Genomic DNA, 21,325 nt, shown 5'->3' on the forward strand with positions numbered 1-21,325 from the left:
AACTAATTGTTTGGCTTTTACTTTTGACATTTTCTACTGATTTGACATAAGTAAATTTGACAAAATTAAAAGTTGGTAAATGCAGCTTTTATTTATACATTATAGAATTTTCCCAATATTATGTATCTTATATTCCTGATATAAAAATACATGTTTTTTGCTTTGTGTCTCCCAATGTTGACCTGGAGAGTCAAAACCTTGACTAAGTGTGTCCCTCTTTACTTTTCTCACTTCCTGTGAGTATTTTTTTTTATCATTCCTTTCTTTCATCCCCTTTGTCTTTTTTTTTTGCTTTTCCTGGCGGACATGGGCTTTCATAAGAGATAGAAGAACAGAGGGCTATGGGAACAAAAATAAGGAAATAATAGGGACCAGACTGCACCAATGAACTCCGCACTCCGACAAGTACCCACACAGATGAGAAAGCCAGGGTAGACACGGATAAACACTCACATGTGCAGACACAAACACACGCAAATACTCACGCCACGTAATTATGCACGGCACAAAGACAGATGGAGGAGCACTCAAACACAATGTGAAAAAAAAATGTTGGACGGTGCTAAGAAAGCCCTCAGAGGAACTGCCCGTTTCATCGCAGCACGCTTTGCCTTACAATCAACATTATAATCATTATGAACCAGAAAACAGAGGTTCACTTTCAAGCATTAGAGCTCTTCGCTTCGTACAACATCATTATGAGCAAGGATTGTTGAGATCTTTTGTACACAACCTCCTCCTTCAAATTAGGAAAACGTGGATCTATTTCCTAATTTCACTAAGTGTTTGTTAGGAAGGGCTTTGCTCTAATGGCTGACGTGTCATGTTTCCTCCAGAGGGGATATCTTTATGGTGTTTTTTTCAGTAATAGAACTGACTCATTGTCTGCAGCAGCTTGTTCTATTGCACTCAGTCACGAGCTGTGCAATCCAAAAATGACAGAAACATAGGGTTGAATGGCTTAAAGGATCAGGCCGGTGGTTTCGCATGTTTAGTCCATTAACATGGAATGACATGTTTTTCTGATTGCCTCCATTGCATGTTGCCATCAGTTTCCAGTAATTCGTCTTTGCTTTGAAAAACAACTTGCAGAGACATTTGCAACATGCTCAAGAGCGGCAATAAGCATCAGTCATCCGGCCAAGTACAAGTTACATTAGTGGTGATACATTTTGCACAGAGATCTTTTCCTTTGTCTTTGTTGATTTTGAAAGCTGTTTTGGCTTGTGATATTTTTGAGTTGCTGAAAAGCCATGTTCATAATAGAAATGATGTACAGTGCATTATCGCTTCCATTATGAGCAGTGGTCAAATTGGGGTTTGTAACTAGAGCTAAACCACCAGCTTCCACCATATGGAAGCTGGTGGTTTCCATATACCATACTGTGGACACTTATGGTTCGGACTAATGTAACCATGATGACTTTCCTAACATTAATGAAGCACTCCTATCTCAACCAAAACACAATGTTTCCCAAACTGAAAGTCAATCGAGCGTTGTCACATCATAATATTTATATTCCTTAATAATGATGATTCGTAACAGTTTTGGAGGGCACAGACAAATGATGTCATCCAGAACTGGCACTTGGTGCAACCAATGCTAATTTTCCCTTCTCACGGCTGACATTATGAAGTCTTGACCTAGCGTAAAAGAACTTCTCATTTTATTGAATATGAGATTAATGAGTGTTGCTAGGTTACAGAATGTGACGTGTGGTCTCCTACAATGAATATCTGCGTTACGCACTTGTTTCATCCAAGCATCCAACCCAAACTGACAGAGAAATGCTAGTGCAGGTTGTTTTAAGTGTTAAAAACAAGCGTTGCATTATAAGTCTTATGTCACACTGAATACCTATCTGTAATTTGTCTACTAAAATCTATAACGTTTTGATTTATATGAACAGTTTTCATTACATGTCAATATTCTGGAATATCAAGTAAAAAGAACATAGTTGCAAAACCTTCTATTCCCTGACCCTCACAATGCGGTATCTCATTACTCATTACAGCGCTTCAGATTCCGCAGATTCGGGGATTTTCATGCCTCGCTATTATTTCTCACGTCTTCACGTCGGCTTATGGTTTCCACTAATGTTCTATTACTCTCAGGCCCCTTCAAAATAAATCAACACCCAATATTAAATTACCGCTCTCACTCTCTTGTGTGTCACTCCCTTGCTTCCAATGAATCCCTCTATCTGCATCCAATCCTTTTCCTGTCCCACCCTTTTATCTCTCGTCTTTCTCCATCTCTCACTTAGCCTATCTCTCTTCCTCCTCTGCCTGCATGTCTCTCACTCTTCTTTCCCCTAACCTAACCATCATTATGTGGTTGTGTCCATGATCCCCCATGAAACGAGCAGGTTTTAACGAGCAAGCATTTTTAAATGAACTCTATCAAAGTGACATTCATCTCACAAGTGAAATATCTGATGTGGAATTGGCCTTAGAATTTTTCACCAATACTTTCTCCTCCATTTTGAACAAGCATGCACCCCTTAAAAAGCACAGAGTAAAAAATAGATCAAACCCCTGGTTCACAAATGAATTGTCCGATATATTTGCAGAGAGAAATAAAGCATGGTCCCTAGCTAGACGCTCTGGTGAAAACTCCAAGTGGACTGCTTTCAGACAAATCAGAAATAGGTGCATATCCATGGTTAGGAAAGCTAAATCAGACTACTACCTCGAACTAATTTCAAACTGCTACTCCAACCCTGCACTATTTTGGAAGGCTGTGAATTATAACAAAAACAATTCTAGCACTGTTCCCAGTCAGTTAAAAATAAATGATCATATTTTAAATGATCAGAAAGAAATTGGTTTAGCTTTCAATAAACACTTTATAGCTGCTGGTAAACTCTTTCACAATGGAGTATCTACGCCTTCTACGCCTACCACCACGAGAAATAAAAATAGCATACCACCTGTCTCTAAAACTCCTCTTTTCAGCCTTGTTCAAGTCCCAACAAGTATTGTTGTAGATGCGCTTCTTGCCATCAACCCCAGGAAGTACATGGGAGAGGACAATTTGGACCCATTTTCAATAAATCTCTCTGCACTTATCATATCAAAACAAATAACCCATATTTTTAATCTTTCCATCTCTTCTGGTATTGTTCCTAAAGTCTGGAAAAAAGCTCACGTCATTCCATTACATAAAGGGGGTGACAAAAGTGATCTTAACAATTACAGGCCAATTTCCAAACTCCCATGCCTGGCAAAAATTCTAGAATCAGTCATTAATACTCAGTTGAAATCCTTTTTATCCAGTGCTTCCATTTTGAGTCCATTTCAATCTGGTTTTAGGGCAGGCCACAGTACTATATCTGCTGTCACTTTGGTCTTAGACAACATTGTTACAGCTATCGATAAAAAAATGCACTGTGCAGCACTTTTTGTTGATCTGTCAAAAGCTTTTGATACTTTAGATCACCATTTGCTTTTAGAGAGGCTGCATGAAATTGGTTTTGATTATTCTACATGTAGCTGGTTTAGGGACTATCTCTCTGATAGACAGCAGTCAGTTAAGCTGGGAAGCTACCAAACTGAGTTTTTAACAGTTACAAATGGTGTTCCGCAGGGCTCAATTTTAGGTCCAGTCCTATTCACAATTTACATCAATAACATTGTTTCATCACTACAAAACTGCCATGCCCATTTGTATGCTGACGACACTGTACTGTATTGCATTTCTGATTCAGTGCAACAATCTGTTCAGAACCTACAGAGCTCTTTTAACACCCTGCAGAACTGTCTAGTGGATCTCAGGCTTGTCCTTAATATAGAAAAAACAAAATATATGTGCTTTTCCAGAGCAAGAATTACACATTTTAATGATCTTATTATTCACACAAATAATGGATCTCATATTGAAAGAGTCACTGAATATAAATATCTTGGCATCTGGATAGATGAAAAACTCTCTTTTACATTTCACATAAAAAATCTTGTCTGTCGTCTCCGACAAAAGATTGGCTATTTTTATAGGAATAAAGCCACCTTCCCGTTGTTCAGTAGGAAAAGGATTATTGAGGCAGTTTTTATGTCTGTCCTTGATTACGGTGATGTGGTTTATCGGCATGCATCTCGTTCATGCCTTAAACTCCTAGACTCTGTATTTCACTCTGCTTTGAGATTCATTACAGGAGATGCTTATGATACACACCATTGTGTTTTATATGAAAAGGTTGGGTGGTCCTCCCTTAAGGAGAGACGTGATGCACATTGGCATATTTTTATATATAAAGCTCTGACTGGAAAGCTACCACTATATTTGACAGAAATGCTGCTTATTTCAGATGGGCTTTATCAAACCCGCTCAACTGACATGCTCATGTTATATGTCCCCTATGCCCGGTCTGAGCTTGGTAAATCCGCTTTTAGCCATAGTGCCCCTGACTCCTGGAACAGCCTACAACATACAATTAAAATAAATACACTCATAACTGTTAACCAATTTAAAATTATTATTTTGAATCAGCCCCTCTACACTTGTAACTGTTTTAATTAGGCTATTATGTCTCTCATTCAATTGATCTGAATGTTTTAAATTGTTGTTGTCTGTGTGTGTGTGTGTGTGTGTGTGTAAACTTGTTATGTATTCTCATTGTATATTGTGTATATGTACAAACTCGACGTCATTGTAAAAGAGGGTCACCCCTCAATTGATCTTTCGAGGTTAAATAAAGGAAATGAAATGAAACAAGTCGGCGGGGCTGAAAACCATTAAATATATTTCTCAAATGGGCCCGATTGGCTTTCCCGTTCGTCTGCGGAGGGGATTTCTATTTTCCTCTCCCCTCTTTCCCCACATCAGTGCTTTCCACACACACTCACTGGGAGATTAGATAAGTGTTCACATTTAGTCGCTGAGTGTTTACAATTATTGATGAACAGGGCTTGCGGTGAACACAGTGATGGGGTTTGGACGATGGTGTCATGCTGATCTAATGGTTACAGAAACAGGGCTTTTGACTGGAAGTATACAGCGGGGTCTTTAAAATGGCTCTAATGAAGGTTTTTCTGCTGTGCCCTGCGGACTGTAATATATAGCTGCAGTGGTATGTCACCCCCTTGCCAGGTACTGATATTTTCTTTTTTTTATACTGTAAAGTTATGTTATGGATTAAATATGATTTTAACTCTGCTGAGACAAGATTCATCAAGGACAGATGCCAATGTTGTGAGTGATTACAAAAGGTGCACTTTGAACAATAATTTCTTGCATTGAGCGCTTCACACACAAACGCACACACACACACACTCAAAACACATATATCAAACAGGTGACATTGCGAGCTGCACACCAGTCATGTTTCCAAAATGGCAGCGGATTAAAGGGTAAATTAGCTCAGATTTGTCACATGCATTGCAATGGCACTGGGAAAATCAGTGAGTTGTGGGGTTGAACATTGATTGGTTATACATTATGATTTTGAAACACATGTAAGTCAGTGCAACGGCATCTGTGTGCATGTGTTCGGGCCGTGGTATGTCTTGGCGCTCCACACTGTCTGACGATGAGACCGCATATGGGCTTTTAAGATAATCTAATCATTCACAGAAGAGCCCGCACCTGACACACAGACACAAGGGGTCATGGTTAATTTGAAGGCGCTGTTGACTCATTGAAGAGTGATGGGGAGAATCTCTGTCTGTGTCATTCAAGCATGCTTTTGCAGCAGCAGAAGCACCAGAGTTCCCAACCAAACAGACTAGGAATACTGTCTGCTTTTTGAAACAGAGCAGTAGGCTAAATTCACTTATCCTGGGAATTGAATTAGTTCAGTGATTAGTTTTATGTTTGGTAGTTACAGTATATGGATGCATGAATTGTTTATGTCGACATGGATATTGCGGAGTCTAAAAAGATGTTGATCACATATTGGCAGATTTTAAATATAACACATTACATAAAAAAAAAAACCTGCGGCCTCGTGGCACTGTTTCTATATGTCAAACCTTAACTTGAAATTTAATTTGACTAAATAGATATACACTGATGTATCTGCAATAGGCTGAAATTGAATGGAAATATTGGCCTATCGTTGTGGCACTAGTGGTAATGGTTTCCCGACATATGGGATGTATTTTTATTTTTGTCAAAGTACAGTGTCAGTACAGTTGCATAAAATTAATATACTGTATGCCATGATGACTTATACCTAGATAAACTCAATTCCATGTGCTTGTTTCTTATGAACCTATTGTTTTTTTAAGGTGCCGTGTGGATTTTCTCTGGTACAAAAACTTTTAAAGAAAAACATTCAGTGTTTCTGACTAAAATAAACTTTGTGTATTCTTGAGTTCTAACAAACATGCATTTCCTTCCTCAAACAAAAGCAAAAACTTTTTTTTTTAATATTTAGAAAACCTGCATTGTTTACATCTATGTTTACGTGTTCTTCCTTCCTGCCTTTGTTGGACCGTTGTTGCTTTTTCTTGGTGCTTTAATTCCCTTCGCAGTTCATTGGGATAATCTGGGAATATGCATCGCGTCACTTGCATGCTCGTGTGTACGTACTTGTTCATATGCAATCAGGGGAACACATAAAACGGGGACCTATTTCTAAAACTTTGCTCGAGAGCACTGCTAGTGGTAAAACACTAGCAGTGTACCATTGAGGCATACATTAATTCTGCTTTTGTTTGTGTGTGTGTTGTGTGTGTGTGTGTGTGTGTGTGTGTGTGTGTGTGTGTGTGTGTGTGTGTGTGTGTGTGTGTGTGTGTGTGTGTGTGTGTGTGTGTGTGTGTGTGTGTGTGTGTGTGTGTGTGTGTGTGTGTGTGTGTGTGTGTGTGTGTGTGTGTGTGTGTGTGTGTGTGTGTGTGCGTGCGTGCGTGCGTGTGTGTGTGTGCGTGTGTTTCCAGCAGACCTTTTATATCTCTATTGTTTTTGTGAAACAAACCAAACCAAATCCAAACCAGATTCTGGTTTTGCTTTCCCACCATTTGACTAAGTAGATAACCAGAGTTTATGTGAAAGGTGCCAGTGTCGTGTCCCACTGTTCTGTATTTAGCCTGGGTTTTTTTAGAGGGGTCTATGTGTGTACTGTCCATGTACAGTAGTCCGTGCCTGTGTGTATGCATGGATGAAAAGGTGTTTGACCATCCAGTGCTTCCCAGAAGAAATCACCCATGGCGTGGTTTGAGAGTGGAAAGGACAAGCAGGCAGCAGGGGAGCAGTCATTATTGTCATCTGGTCAGCAGATGGTGAGAGAGCGAACAGGGGAATTGCTGTGGGGTTTACTTTCTCATCATCATCTTCCCCCTAAGAAGTCGAAACATAATCAAAACCCACAACTCAATGGCAACTTTAACCCCGCTCGGAGACCGAATGACGTTTTCACTTTGGCCGGTGTAAAGTGAAAACAGGATGTGGGAATTTCATCTTCCAAATGAGATACAGATTACTGTGTCCAAGAGATTTCGCTAGGTGATTTTACTGCTAATCCAATTGAATCAATGGCCGCCTATACCTCCCTTCTATTAGTGCAAAAAAAAAAACTGGTTTATATTTCAGAACGTCCTTGCTTCTTAAATTTGATCTCGCTCAGAAAACGGCAGTGGGACTTCAGATTGAAGCAAAACACATCACACCATTTGCTAAGAAGACTTTCCCAATAAGGGTCTGGAATGAATAAAAAGAAACAAATGTGATTCATTTAGGAATTCCAAACAATAAGGTTACAGATTAATCATAGCGAGATGCGTTGATAGGTTTGCAACAGTCTCTTAAACTGTTCCCTGTAACTCAAATACATATTAAAGGTGCTCCGATGAACTTTCAGTTTGTTTTAATTCTTGCACCCCCTTTGGACAAAAGTGGTAGTGTTTTTACTAGGGCTGTCAAGCGATTAAAACAAATAATCTAATTAATTACAGGCTCTGTGATTAATTAATCTAAATTAATCGCATACTTTTATGACACTTTTATGCCTGTTTATAAACGGCTGTATAGCCTACTACAGTTTGTTTCTCTCTCTCTCTCTCTCTCTCTCGCTCTCTCTCTCTCTCTCTCTCTCCGTCTCGTAACTTCTGTCTCCACAACAGACAGCGCTGCACTGCCACAGATGCTTATGCCGATTCATTCACCATCGTCGTACTCATAGGCAAAAATATTGAGAGACACACACACGCACACACACACAGACACACACACACACACACACACACACACACACACACGTTTACACGGACGACGAGACAGCTAGCAAACAAAATTGAGACACGGGGAGAAAGATTGAGAGATACTGTTTTGAACCTAGCCTACATTGTTGCACCCACTAAATCAATAATGCACAGACACTGGCTGCGGAGAATAAAGTAAGATGTCTTCCTACCTTCATGCTTATTAAACCGTCTATAGAGCCCTCGGCCCCCTGCTTCTCTCTTTACTTTTCTCCCTTTCACCCGCGCGGGCTGTGTCTGCTTCAGGTGCAGCTCGGTGCAGCTACGCACCACTTTTGCACTGGGTCAAAGGGCATTATAGAAGTGCGATTAATCTGCGTTAATTTTTTTAATCGCGTTAATTTTTCTGTGATTAATTAATCGAAATTAACGCGTTAAATTGACAGCCCTAGTTTTTACTAAACTGTAGTTCCAGGGTGAGCGTACCAATGACAAAGGCATTAAGAAAAACTATAGCGTTCTGTGCGCTGATGGTCTTGTTTGCTGTTACATGTAATTAATGATCATCAGACATATTTAAAAGTTCCTTGTAGAACCTTCAAATGTATTTGCCCTATACAATCCCAGCATTATAATTTTTTTGTTCATATGGGTGTTCACAATCCGTTTTCATATATATTGTTTTACTTTTAAGCAGCTATACGAGTAACATTTAAATATATTTTAAACAGCTTCATGTTTCCTCTTATAATCATAAATTACCTTTAACACAAAACAAGACCATCAGTGCAAAGAAATACGTTTTTATATCGTTTTTATTACTGCTTTTGGTCTGGTCGCACACCCAGTCCGATTTTCGGCTTGCACATGCAGACTCTATTGTCACATATTGGTATTGGTTGCAGTTTTCAGTGTAGCTCAGCAACGCGATTTGAGAAGCCTATCCCTCTAGGTGAGGGAAGGGGAGCGGGAGCCTTGTTTGAGAAAGTTATTTGTCGTCGTAATGACTGATAACAGGGCTGAACCATCAAAGAAAAAAAAAAGAAAATGCAATGAAGAAAAGCTAAAAGGGAGAGTGATAAACGGACGGGACGAGGGCGTTGCCAAGCAATGTATGCACAATTTCACGGGAGCGAAATATAATGCAGTGTTTTAATCCTAAATTAATGAGCGGTAGCCTACTAAAACAAAGTTTACTTTTCTTCACCATCATCAGACGACCAATATTCATCTGAAATCTGAAATAGTCATTATTTACAACAACATAAACACATTACCTCATCGTGATCCATACAAACTACTGTCTCTCGTTCATTCGCTTTCTGTGAGGACACGGAATCCTTCAGCTCCGTGCGATTGGTTAGTATACCCGCAGCAATCAGGTGTGTGTGGCACTGACTGGCATTAGTTGATGCAGAGTCACTAACCACTCTCACGGAGCCGAAAAGAGTCCGGTGCCCTCACACTTTCAACACACGGACATGCACTATATTGCGCGGCGCCCTAACCATTTGACACTCGCACGCCCGGCACAAGCATGCGTGAGCTAGAAAACAGCTTTACGACAGCGGGCGTCGTAAAAATACTACGGCTTTTGTCCAAAGGGGCCGCCAACGGAAAAAGTTACTCCTAGTGGCTTTAACAGCTTGTGATGTTTTCTTAAAGCGGCAACGAGTAACTTTTAAATATCTTTTAAACAGCCTCATGTTTCCTCTCATAATCATAAATTACCTTTAACAGCAAACAAGTCCATCAGTGCAAAGAAAGACGTTTTTATATAGTTTTTATTACTGCATTTGATCTGGTCGTACACCCATTCCGATTTTCGGTTCACGCGTGCATGCTCTATGGTCACATATCCGCATTGGTCGCAGATTTCAGTGTGGCGCAGGAACGCGATTTGAGAAGCCTATGGCTCCAGGTGAGGGAAGGGGATAGGGAGACCAGATCCCAATTCACCAGATGTGGGACAAAGACTACGTTTGTGCGGGACAAAGTGCCGTTTTCTTTAGCAAAATAAACTCGTGTCACCACCGGTAATGCCAGAGACACGGCTTTCTATATTAAAAAACACTATCTTTAGATCAGCGCGCAGCAGTTAAGTTAGCTACTGTTAAACAAATAGAGTTAAGGCTGCGGCTTCACATTAAAAGCATTTCACTGGCTTCACATAAGCATTTCACTTGACAAACGTGAGTTGGCTTTTATTTTGAAGTAACAGAAAGGAAATGCTGAAGCAGGCAGCACCTTCACAGAGCCCAATGAGCCCAGCAGCCCCCCGACAGTGCGATACACACACACAGAGACAAACGGAGAGACGCACACTCACAGACTGCTGTCTCCACACAGCTATCGGATATATAGGCTACCAGATTATAAAACACGCATTTAAAAAGGGGGGCTCACTTTCAATAACAATGCGGGACAACGTCTCAATTTGCGGGACGTGTGAAAAGTAATGGAAATGCGATCTGGTCACCCTAGAAGGGGAGCGGGAGCCTTGTTTGAGACAGTTATTTGTCGTCATAATTGATAACGGGGCTGAACCATCAAAGCAAAAAAAGAAAATGCAATGAAGAAAAGCAAAAAAGGGAGAGTGATAGGCGGGTGGGAGGGCGTTGCCAAGCAACGTATAGGCCTACACAATTTCACGGAGTGAACCTAGACTGCAGTGTTTACTCCTAAATGAATGAGCGGTAGCCTACTAAAGACTCGTTCAGCTCCGTGAGAGGTGACAATGCATCAACTCATTGCAATCAGGTGTGTTTAGCACTTACTGGCATTAGTAGATGCTGTGTCACCACCACTCTCACCGAGCCAAAAAGAGTCCACACACGGACACGCACCATATTGCTTCCTGATTATTTGAATCTTGCAGCCCTGCACGAGCAAGCAAACAGCTTCACGACAGCTGGCGTCGTAATAATACTACCGCTTTTGTTCAAAGGTGTCGCCAACGTGCCGACTTACTCGTAGTAGCTTTAAATGCCACTCATTCAAACAAAGCTGCTTTATTGGTTTTAAAATAGTGTCAGTTATCAATGAACCACACTTTGTTATTTGATTGTAGACCTTGAATCACAATGGTCAGCTTAACCCTTTTTGGCAATGTAGCCTATTATTAGCAGTAGTGCAGCTGCCAGTGATTTAATGTATGTTGTATGCTGCAAAGTAGACAGTGTTCACATAAAACCAGCAGCACAATTCAAGATCAATTTCCAGATAAGGATACGCTTTTGTAAATTCTAACTGTCTGACTATACGCCAGGCCTTTAACCAACAGAACCTGTTATTGAGAAAGCGCCTGACGTGGTTTGTTTCATTTTTCTAAGGAATCCACTGCTGCTCTGGGATGAGGTCACTCATCAATCAGCTTTTGGAACCAAGTTTGTATTTATTCACGCGGTTTTGTTTAGGGATGGTAGCAGTGCACGATGGCAATTCATTCAGTTGTGTAATGAAGTGTTGTCACTGATGACTCAGACTTTTTTTCTCTGTAGTTGTATATGGAACAACACCCACTACAAAGGAGCCGTTTTCAAACTTTCCTTCAACCATTATACAATGGAAAAACACAGTAAGGCAGTGAGATGTTGTTGCACCCTTCATGTGGGCTCATGAAGCTCTACTCAATCAAAAGTGTAAATGTGCTAAAAGGTCACAACTAGCACCAATCTGTTGACAAGGGGCCTGAACACTAAATAGTTTGTAATGTGGTCATTGTGCTGCATACATCATTTAACGAGATGCCAATGAAAAAAACAACAACGCATACACAAAGAATACGCTATTTAGATTTTCTTCATGAGAGACTTTGTCTTTTTGGCACATACCATCTCTTAGCTTCTTCGCGGCGAAAAATCCACTAGGTGCAATCAAAAGTTATCCATTCATTCTTATTCATTCATTCTTTTACTTCAGGGTAAGCCTATATCTCTTTTCACCCTATAGCCATTATTAGGAGGCATGAAAATGTCCTAAGATGAGAATCAATACTTCAAAACTGCTTAACTACTACTAAGTAGAAACAAACAAAGCATCTCTATGCGCAGCAGCAAATGTATGTTCTCCAGTTGTTTACATACAGTGTGGCTGCAGAGCACATTCTGCTGTCCACCGGCTCTGAGTTAATGTTAGAGTAAAGACAACAGAGGCAACAGGATGAGATAGCACAGCACATATAGGAGACAAATCACACAGAATCCTTTGGTATGTTTTGTCTAGGACCAGCACCTCCTGCTTCCAGGCAGCAAGTATAGTCCTCTTTCCCACAATTCACACTCCAACTTCACTTCACACATGACTGAGTTTAGGCTGCTATCCTGCAAGTCCATGTAAGAAGAAATTCCGCTAACACCACTGAAAAGGTCAGCTGATTTGCAAAGTTGGAAGAGATCTCCTTTCTGCAAACTGTCAAAATGCACACGCAGCTTAGCCTGAAAAATAAACAGGTGGCGTTTGATCAGAAGAGTCTTGATTATGCGGTGAGTGTGATACTCCAGGTATAATAAAAGGCTAGTGCTGTATGCATAAGCCATTTTCAGTAAACTGCAGGGTTGTGTAGTTTGAAACCAAACCATTTAAAGGCTTGCATAGGGATGATCTGCAGGCTCCTTTCTTACTTCACTCTAAAACCTTCCCTGAATGTTTTTGATTAGTTTTCAACTAAATGAAGCCTCTGTCGAATAAAACATTTGCGGAAATGCGCATCTGTTAAATCTCCACTATCACTCTTTTCAGGAAATAAAGAAAGTATGTTGGTCTAAAGTGAAGAAAAGCCATCAAAATACATATATGTAGAATACATGGATAGTATCTGAAAAATATCTGAATGTATCAGAACAGTCCTCGTGTGTGAACATCTCAATACAGAACCAGAGCACACTGACGTCATTAGGGGAGGGCGGGGTTGGCTGAGATGATGTATTTGAGGCTCACAGTCGTGCTAGGCAGACACTGTGCGAGGACTGAATGATGAAGCCTCACAGATAGACCCATCAACAGATTCATTGTTCTGCTGCTGCCGCTGTGGCTGCTGCTGCTGACTTCTAATGTTGCACCCGCTGTTACAGAGATATATTACTAGATGTACATTGTAGGGGGTAGCTTGCGAGAGAGATAGATAGATATAGATAGATAGATAGATAGATAGATAGATAGATAGATAGATAGATAGATAGATAGATAGATAGATAGATAGATAGATAGATAGATAGATAGATAGATATAGTATACATTATATCTCTTACTTACCCAATACAATGGCCACGGTTTTCAGCAGAGACATCATGGTGTCTCGATTGCGTCGCGGTCCAGAGCTGTGCCGCGACATCCTCATGGTCCTCTGGCGCACATAGACGAAGATGTGGGCGTACAGTGTCACCATGACGACAAAGGTCACCAGGTTAAAGACGGCCCAGAAAATCAGGTAGGAGTTGCTGTAGAGCGGCGCCATGTTGGAGCACGTCTCCACGCTGCAGATACAGTTCCAGCCCACGCTGGGGATGGCCCCCATGACTATGGACATGGTCCAGATGATGACTATCACCACCACCACGCGCCGGTTGCTCATGCGCGTGTGCAGCTGCATGCGGAACACAGTGATGTGGCGCTCGATGGCGATGGCCAGCAGGTTGGCCACGGACGCCGTCAGGCTGGTGTCGATCAAGCCCTGGCGCAGCAGCCACGTGGAGACCGTCAGACGCCTGGTGTTCGGTCCTGTGTTGAACATCAGATAAAAGTACGCCAGGCCGGCAAAGAAGTCCGCCGCGGCCAGGTTGGCCATCAGGTAGTAGATGGGGAAGTGGAACCTCCTGTTGACATAGATGGCGATCATCACCAGCAGGTTGGCCAGCATGATGAAGATGCACACGGTGATACCCAGGCCCATCACCAGCCTGCTCACGGTGTTCCATTCCGTAGCCAGGTACTTGCCACTGCGGTTGTAGAAGAAGGCGATGGTCTCGTTGTAGTAGCACTGTTCCTCGTCCATGGTGGCGGTGGTGGTGGTGCTTTTCTGGAAGGAGAAGATATATATATATATATATATCAGATGTTGTTTACAGAGGTAACATCGCTCATCTTGTCAAAACAATTCCCCACTTATTAAAAATAGCATGGAAAAACCACATTTCATCAGTAGATTACATCTGGTTGTTTTCCTCCAGTTGCCAAGTGAACCATGCTGTGTGAGCCAAACACGCAGTGTCATGTTTGTAGATCACTAACGCTAGATTAGAATTAGCAATGGAAAAAGTGCTGCAATAAATGATCAGGTAGTGCAGCACAGGCAGGCGCACCATGGGAATTCTAATCTGATTGAATTACTGTGTGAACGAAACCGAACCGCAGAGAGATTGGCTCATAATTCACCTAATAAGGGCCCATCTGTCCGCGATGTGTGAAGGTTCTACGTGCCACCATGTATGCACTTCCAAATTACCATTTAAAGTTCTTACATCTAGTTTATTGTCTGTTAAGTTCCTATCAATCAAACAGTGAGTTAAAACAATGGTGATTGAGAATATGACCCACTGATGCCAGCTCTTGTATTTGCTGCTTTGCCGTGTAATACTATCTGAGGCTCAGTGCCAACCTTCTTGACCTGCAGCGTTGCTTTGCCTTGTACTCGGGACATAGAAGCTTCAGACTCAGTAGTACTGCATTCAGACATGTGTGCATTCAAGTACATCAGTTCTTTTTTTATTTTGTTTTTCAAAAATACATGTTCCTAGGCACCACCTTTTAAAATTTATAAAACGTCCTTCTACTGATCTATTGATGTATAGTTTCCGGGAAAGTGCATATATTCCTCTTTCGTAATGTTCAAGACAAATCAGAATCCGGTTCATAAAACAGAATTCCCTTTGGATTTGGACTCGACATGATTAGTAGATATTCTGTGTGTGGGTTTGTCCTGAGTAGCTCACATACACAACACAGTAGCATTATGAGGGCAAAAGGTCTTAACACTTGTATTACAGTGGGGAAACAAAACTTGTATTGTCTACAAGTCATCACAGTTAACAGCAACACTCAACAGTCTCTGCATGCATGCTCACCCGCTACATGTGCCAAGCTCTGGCGCGTGTGTGTGTGTGTGTGTGTGTGTATGTGTGTGTGTGTGTGTGTGTGTGTGTGTGTGTGTGTGTGTGTGTGTGTGTGTGTGTGTGTGTGTGTGTGTGTGTGTGTGTGTGTGTGTGTGTGTGTGTGTGTGTGTGTGTGTGTGTGTGAATAAAACCCAGTGTGATATGAGGCTGAAACATGTTTTTCCATCCGGTGGAGTTTTACGAGGGTTCCTGCTTTTAAAAAAAAAAAATGCATCAACAGCAACATGAGTGAACTAGAGAGTCAAGTCACACACACACACACACACACACACACACACACACAATGCTCAGAAGAACACGTGTGTGGGTAATAAGCTCCAGTCTCACACAGATGCTGGCTGGTCTCTCTCATACACCCCAGACCGGAAACAAGACCTCAGGGCTAGAGTAGAGCGTGTGTTTGTGTTTGTGATTGTGTGTGTGTGTGTGTGTGTGTGTGTGTGTGTGTGTGTGTGTGTGTGTGTGTGTGTGTTACAGCGAAAAGGAGACAGAAGGGGGGGTGGCATTTACAGAAAAAAGAGGGGAGTGAAAGAACGATTATGAGAAGTCCTGCGTCAAAGACCAGTGTTTTTAGTGGAAACCCTTCTCTATTGATTTACCTTCTAATAAGAGCGTTCAAATCCTCTAAGACATATTTTCTCTCTGCAGTGACACAGCAAACATCTCCACCTTGCCAAAACTGCACTGCAAACATGAGGGACTTTTTTTTTAAATATGCAAAAGCTATCCCAGACCTTCACCTCTCAAGAAATTCACACATGAAAAATAAGGTACACTCCGGGGATATGGGACAGTGTTGAAAGCTATGAAAGCTTAAGTTAGCCAGAAAAATATTTTTCGACTCCCGCGTCTCAAGTGCTAAATCTCATTCCTAACATACTGTGTTGTCGGGCCGCGATATGCAAGACATGTCTCATAATGTAGCGGGTTAGTTTAGGCCAGAAGCAATAACCCATAATTTAGGCTCTGGCTGTGCTTTTGTGTTCCATAGATCCCCATGCTATAAATTCTAAATAAAGCCCATTTTTAAAAATCCCAATCTAAGCCAAAAGCAATATTGCCCCATCAACTATAGACGGGCTCAGAATGTCAGCACTGAACAACATCTTCATATTCTTTAGCCAGAACGGGTGTGTGTGTGTTAAGCATGGCAGTGCACCAATAACAGTATAAAGGAAGTCCCAATCAATTAAATAAACGGTTTTCTGGACTGTTTATATCTCCAATTTCCTGAGATGTGCAGTTAAGGGACACCATATGCGAACGTGTTTGCTTGGAGTGGCTGTAAAATGTTATTCCACTCACTGGAATAGCAACGGTACATTATATTAGCTGTATTGAATTATTGCTGGTATCGTGCGCCTTCTAGACAAGCCGGATGGATCTGCTTAATGTCTGTGTGTTGGTTTCCGAAGACATAAGCACTAGCCAGAAATCATTAAAATAGGGCCCCACTTTTATGTTCTTTTTTTTTTTGTTGCAAAGTATTTACATTAGTTTAATGACTAATGTTTCCGAACTCCGAAGTCCATTGTTTTTGTAAAGCATTTCCCTGAAATTAGACTCTGGGAAATATAAAGCCACTTAAAGCAAGGGTCAAGGGGTTAGTATAGATCCATGGCGATAGAGCCTTTACGGCAACCACAGCCACAGATAAAAGCCCATATATTCACTTTGTCATCTGCGGCTTATTGCCATTAAACGTCTGCAAGTCACCATGGCTTTACTGTAGATGCCTGAGGCCAGTCGTCAGTACTAGAAAGTGGAGGAAGTGTCATTGACCTCGATACACATTCCCAACACTTTCATCAGACCCTTGGAGCCTGCAGAGAGAGATCCTGTCATTGTGTGCATTGCGTGTGTGTGTGTGTGTGTGTGTGTGTGTGTGTGTGTGTGTGTGTGTGTGTGTGTGTGTGTCTGGTGGGTGGGTCTCGCAAAAAGGGAAAGATTGAGCAAGAAAGAGGACACAGAAAAAGAGGGGATTTTAGTTTCTGTGTTCCCGCACCTGGGTGTGTATGTGTGTGATATAAAAGAGAACGCTTGAATGACTAAAGGGGTGAAGCATTTTAGTGTTTGTGTGCGAGTGAGAGAGAGAGCTACGTTTCGGGGAGCATGTGTGTCTGTGCGTGTGTATGTGTGTGTGTGTGTGTTCAATGTGTTGAACCCGGGGTGTTAAAGACAGAGAACAAAATGCTTGCTGTGCTCGAGTGTGTCAGCACACTCGCTTCATGCTTGTTAGTAATGTGTGAAAAAGTCTGGCTGTGTGCAGAGAGGGAAGAATGTTTACGTGTGTGTGTGTGTGTGTGTGTGTGTGTGTGTGTGTGTGTGTGTGTGTGAGTGAGTGTGTCTAACAGGCCATGAAAGGACCACCCTGGAATCCATACAAGTGAGGTCATAACTCAAGATTTTGCACCAGGGCTGCATCCGTATATTCAGAGCATACGCCTAATTAACACACAAACACACACACACACACACACTCAGTTACTGTAGTCTCTACTTTACTGTTACAATCACACACATCATCCCTTCATCGCAATTTTTTTTTAGCAAAAACATAAAGCTACTGTTACGGCCGGCCATCCCAGGCTCGTTCAGCCGGCCAGTAAACATGCAAACAAACCAAAAAGAACCATGAATCAAAGTAATAAGGTGCTTTATTTAAAACAATCCCACAACACAACTTGGTAAGGAGGCTGCAAAAGAAAAGAGGTAAACGGGAGGAAGACCTGGGGAGGCACAGTTGGACCACAGTATTGCCCAGGCCTTCCTCCAACTAAACTATAACCCCGGCCCCTCTAAACTACGAATAAACAAACAGAACACAACCTAGCAGCCCCCCCCCCATAAGTAAACCATAAGACTAAATAAACCACAAGCAGCAGGTCAGCAACACACCGTCCTCCAGTCAGGCAGGCAGAGAGAGACAGAGACCGGCACAGGCCACGCCTTTAATACTCTGCCGGATTGGGAGCACCTGCGCCCAATCAGGCCCCAGAACACCTGAGAGAGGGAAAATGAAGGAGGCAAGAGGAGGGAGGAGAAAACAAGGCGGGAGCCGTAACAAACTTCTAAATAAAGTCTGGGTGCTGCTAGAGACTGCAGAGTTCAGTACAGCCCTCAATTTAAATTAAAAAAAAAACTCCTTGGCTCATTAAAACCAAAAGGTGGAATGGTTCTCTTCTGAATAGGTTACATGATCTGATATTTTGACTCTGGAGGAGCTGGACTTCCAAAAATTGACAACTTCATTTCATAACAATCCATCTTTGATGCTTTGAAACATGTTGTGCATACGTTGACATGTTTTGCCTGACAGTTTTGCTTAAGGGACAATAAATCTGGTGGCACAATGACAGGTTGTACAAATAACATTAAAAGGGATCATCTGTTTTCTTGCGATTTAAGAGGCAGCTAAACAGTATAGTCATGACAAAGATAAAGGCCAAGAATGTTATGTCATCTCGTCTTGTGTCAATAAAAAACACTTCCCGTCTTGGAGCGCGACCCTCCACTGACATCATTGGAAAGCCCGGTGAAAACTCCACATGTGCCTTTATCTTTGAGTTTTTGTTATCGTTAGTATAGGGTATCAACAGGTGTACTGAGATAAAGTGAGTCCAGTTCGGATCAATGCTTCAACAGCAGTGGAATAAAACCTCAAACAGTAACTGAAGCCGACTCTCCTACAAGTTTCTCAGCAATCCACGGTCCAACCTTCTGGATGCTATTGTTAATGCGGTCCTGGGAGGAATAAACCCTTTTAATGGGAACACCACATACTTTTATGTTTGACATGTTATTACTATGCAGAGACAGAGTTTAGTCTGTTTTTTTAGAGAACCATGTATTAGTCACACAGATGTCTGGCTAATATCCGATCTGGGAGTCCTTTTCTGCAGCTATATCTCACAAGATGATTAACATCTGAACTTCCTACATTATTTTCCAAGAAAAGTGTATGTTTTGTTTTTTCACTTTCTAAAACCGATAAGCCACTGATCTACAACTCACTTGTGCGTAAACTTTACAATGAATTATATTCCATCCCCTGCATCCCATTCCTCTCTGCTCGTAGAATAGTTGTGCTGTTTGTTGTCTAGAATAACCTTTACCACTAACATCCAGCAAAAAGAAGATCTTTTTGCCTTAACTTTCAGTTACTTGCTTATTCTTTGGTGCATCAGGTTTTGCACCTGTTACCAATATCCTTGGAGACGGCCGGTCGGTATCTGTCTCAATGGATCTATTAAGCGTTGTATTTATAATCCAGGTTGTCCTGCTGACTAGATTAATGTAAACGTTCTGAAAACCACAACATCCACCCTAAAGATGTTTGTTTGTTCCCCATTTCCTTTGTGTTTCACTCAGGATTTATCTGTGCTGCCTCCTGTCCTCTCTCTCTCTGTCTCTGCAACCCTCTCTCTCTCTCTGTCTCAGTCCTGTGGGTATTAGCTACCTCATCCCAGATGTTTGGGATCTTCCCCCAGGAGATTCAGCCTCTCCTCTCTATCTCTTTCTATCTCTCTTTTTTTCTCTCTCTCTCTATCCCCCTTGAGTGCATACTTGTCTCTCTCTCCCTCTGTCTATTAGGTTCCTAGCTTACATCTGTGTGAATGTCTTTGCCTCGTGTGCGGCTGTGTAGTCGGTCAACTTCCAGGTCCAAGTCTCCATGGTGGAGATGAAGTTGTTTGCCGCATGTATTTCTGGTGACACCTTTGATCAACATTATCTTGCATCCATATATTCTTTATATAAATGTTATCATATCTACAGTATGTTTGAGGGTTTCCCCCATCCGAGTCAAGGCTCTACAGGTGCATGGTGTGACTATAGTCCACAAATCCATTCTCTGCTAAATGAAGGCGCTCCAGGCTATCATACTGATGTAGTGTTTCACAGGGAATTCTAATGACTCCAGGATAATCTCCTTAAAGGGAAAAACAATAAAAATAATCTTCAGGCTTTGAAACTCACAACTCATTTGGATGTTAAAAGCTCAAAGGCAAATGCTAATGTCTTGTTACCTCAAAAAATAGCGGTGTGGTTTTTCCTAGCGTTCTAGCTTGAGCATTATGCATGCGCACGAAAAGTCACGAAGCGTCTACGAGAGTGATTACAGTCGTGCATAAATTATCATACGGCATAATGTTACCATTGAACACATCTGGGCCATGACGATGATTTTTAAAGACGTGGAACTATTTAAAGTTTATACAATAAATCAACTGGGTTGCGGACTGGAGCTGTGCAGCAGTTTTCTTTTTTCAAACCAGACTTTTGAAGTGGAGTGGAAGAACGAGTTATGAGTGGTGGAGGTAACATCTGACAATGATAGAAGGTTTCTTCACTGAATGCTGCCAAACTGTCTGTAGACTCTGCTTGAGAGTGAAATCACCCGTCTACATTCAGTTTAGGCCTAATATACTCTGATTAGTTGGTGAACAAATTGCTTATTTGTTGGTGCCTAAACCTGACAGAATCCATTTATGTTGACTTCTGAGAAAGATGCTTTTGTCATTAAGTTAGGTCAAATGTGTTTTTCGTACTTTTTATAGTGGCCCTGAAGTGCACAACACAACAGCAATTAACCACAATACGACAGCATTAGTGTGACTGAAATATAAACGATAGGTATATATGTATATATATTGGACACTGATCCTCGTCCTGATTGGATAAACTGTTCGTCTATCACAATGCTTAGGTCGACTTTCACAGCTTCTCCAACAGCAGTGAAGGGGAACGTTACTGTAAGATAAACTTGAACAATATGTATTGCCCTCACTGTGGCAAAGAGTTAGTTTCAAGTTGGATCAAATTTCATGTGCAGTCCATAGGCAGCATGAGGATGGTAAGTTGCGTGCACCGACCAGCCTTCGAACATAACCTGTGTACAGACTTAGGGGGCCTTCAATACGGTATAACACTATCTAGTTTACATACTTTTGCTCCTTCATACTCTCCTCTCCTACTTCCTTTCCCTACCCCTCATATTAACTCTTTCCCACACTGCCTTTTAAATGCCTCCAGTTCTCCTGCTCTTGCTCCTTTTCACCCCCAACTATTTTCCCAGGCAC

General features: G+C 41.6%; 1 protein-coding gene across 1 annotated transcript in view; it reads right to left on the reverse strand.

Annotated features, from left to right (window-relative positions):
- The window catches only part of lpar1 (lysophosphatidic acid receptor 1), a 39,623-nt gene that overhangs the window by 8,561 nt on the left and 9,737 nt on the right, over nucleotides 1-21,325 (reverse strand). The window contains exon 2 of the mRNA XM_080047071.1: nucleotides 13,390-14,152. Within this exon, the coding sequence (XP_079903197.1) occupies nucleotides 13,390-14,128 (739 nt within the window). The 5' untranslated portion in view covers nucleotides 14,129-14,152. The remainder of the gene's footprint in view (nucleotides 1-13,389; nucleotides 14,153-21,325) is intronic.

Source organism: Ammodytes marinus, assembly GCF_949987685.1.
Source record: "Ammodytes marinus genome assembly, chromosome: 18".
Classification (NCBI taxonomy): domain Eukaryota; kingdom Metazoa; phylum Chordata; class Actinopteri; order Uranoscopiformes; family Ammodytidae; genus Ammodytes; species Ammodytes marinus.